This window comes from Sinocyclocheilus grahami, unplaced genomic scaffold (genome assembly GCF_001515645.1).
Source record: "Sinocyclocheilus grahami isolate Dianchi unplaced genomic scaffold, SAMN03320097.WGS_v1.1 scaffold4978.1, whole genome shotgun sequence".
In the NCBI taxonomy this organism is placed as follows: domain Eukaryota; kingdom Metazoa; phylum Chordata; class Actinopteri; order Cypriniformes; family Cyprinidae; genus Sinocyclocheilus; species Sinocyclocheilus grahami.
Window position 1 is genome coordinate 6634 of NW_015509797.1, and position 778 is coordinate 7411.

Genomic DNA, 778 nt, shown 5'->3' on the forward strand with positions numbered 1-778 from the left:
TGCACGGCCCCTTGTTGCAAGGATCTATACACAATTCCTGGAAACGGAAAACATCCCAGTTCTTGCACGGCCAGCATACTCATCGGACATGTCACCCATTGAGCATGTTTGGGATGCTCTGGATCGGCGTATACGACAGCGTGTTCCAGTTCCTGCCAATATCCAGCAACTTCGCACAGCCATTGAAGAGGAGTGGACCAACATTCCACAGGCCACAATCAACAACCTGATCAACTCTATGCGAAGGAGATGTGTTGCACTGCGTGAGGCAAATGGTGGTCACACCAGATACTGACTGGTTTTTGGACCCCCCCGGACCCCCCAATACAGTAAAACTGCAAATTTTAGAGTGGCCTTTTATTGTGGCCAGCCTAAGGCACACCTGTGCAATAATCATGCTGTCTAATCAGCATCTTGATATGCCAGACCTGTGAGGTGGATAGATTATCTCGGCAAAGGAGAAGTGCTCACTAACACAGATTTAGACAGATTTGTGATTGCAATATTTGAGAGAAATAGGCCCTGTGTGTACATAGAAAAAGTCTTAGATCTTTGAGTTCAGCTCATGAAAAATGGGGGCAAAAACAAAAGTGTTGCATTTATAATTTTGTTCAGTGTGTATATATATATATCTAATAACAACAAACAAAACCAACATTCTTTAAACATTTCAGGGGGTTGCAAGGGGGGAAAAAGGTACAAAATCTTACCAGTCTTAAAAGAAAAGAGACTCATACATGGTTTTATACAATTCCCCATGGGATTGATTATCTTTGGA

General features: G+C 42.9%; 1 protein-coding gene across 1 annotated transcript in view; it reads right to left on the reverse strand.

Moving 5' to 3' along the window:
- Positions 1–99, reverse strand: part of LOC107577053 (disintegrin and metalloproteinase domain-containing protein 9-like) — a gene marked incomplete at its 3' end in the record, with an annotated part of 6692 nt that extends 6593 nt beyond the window's left edge. The window contains exon 1 of the mRNA XM_016263170.1: positions 53–99. Coding sequence (XP_016118656.1) covers positions 53–99 — 47 coding nt within the window. The remainder of the gene's footprint in view (positions 1–52) is intronic.
- Positions 100–778: the final 679 nt, after the last annotated feature.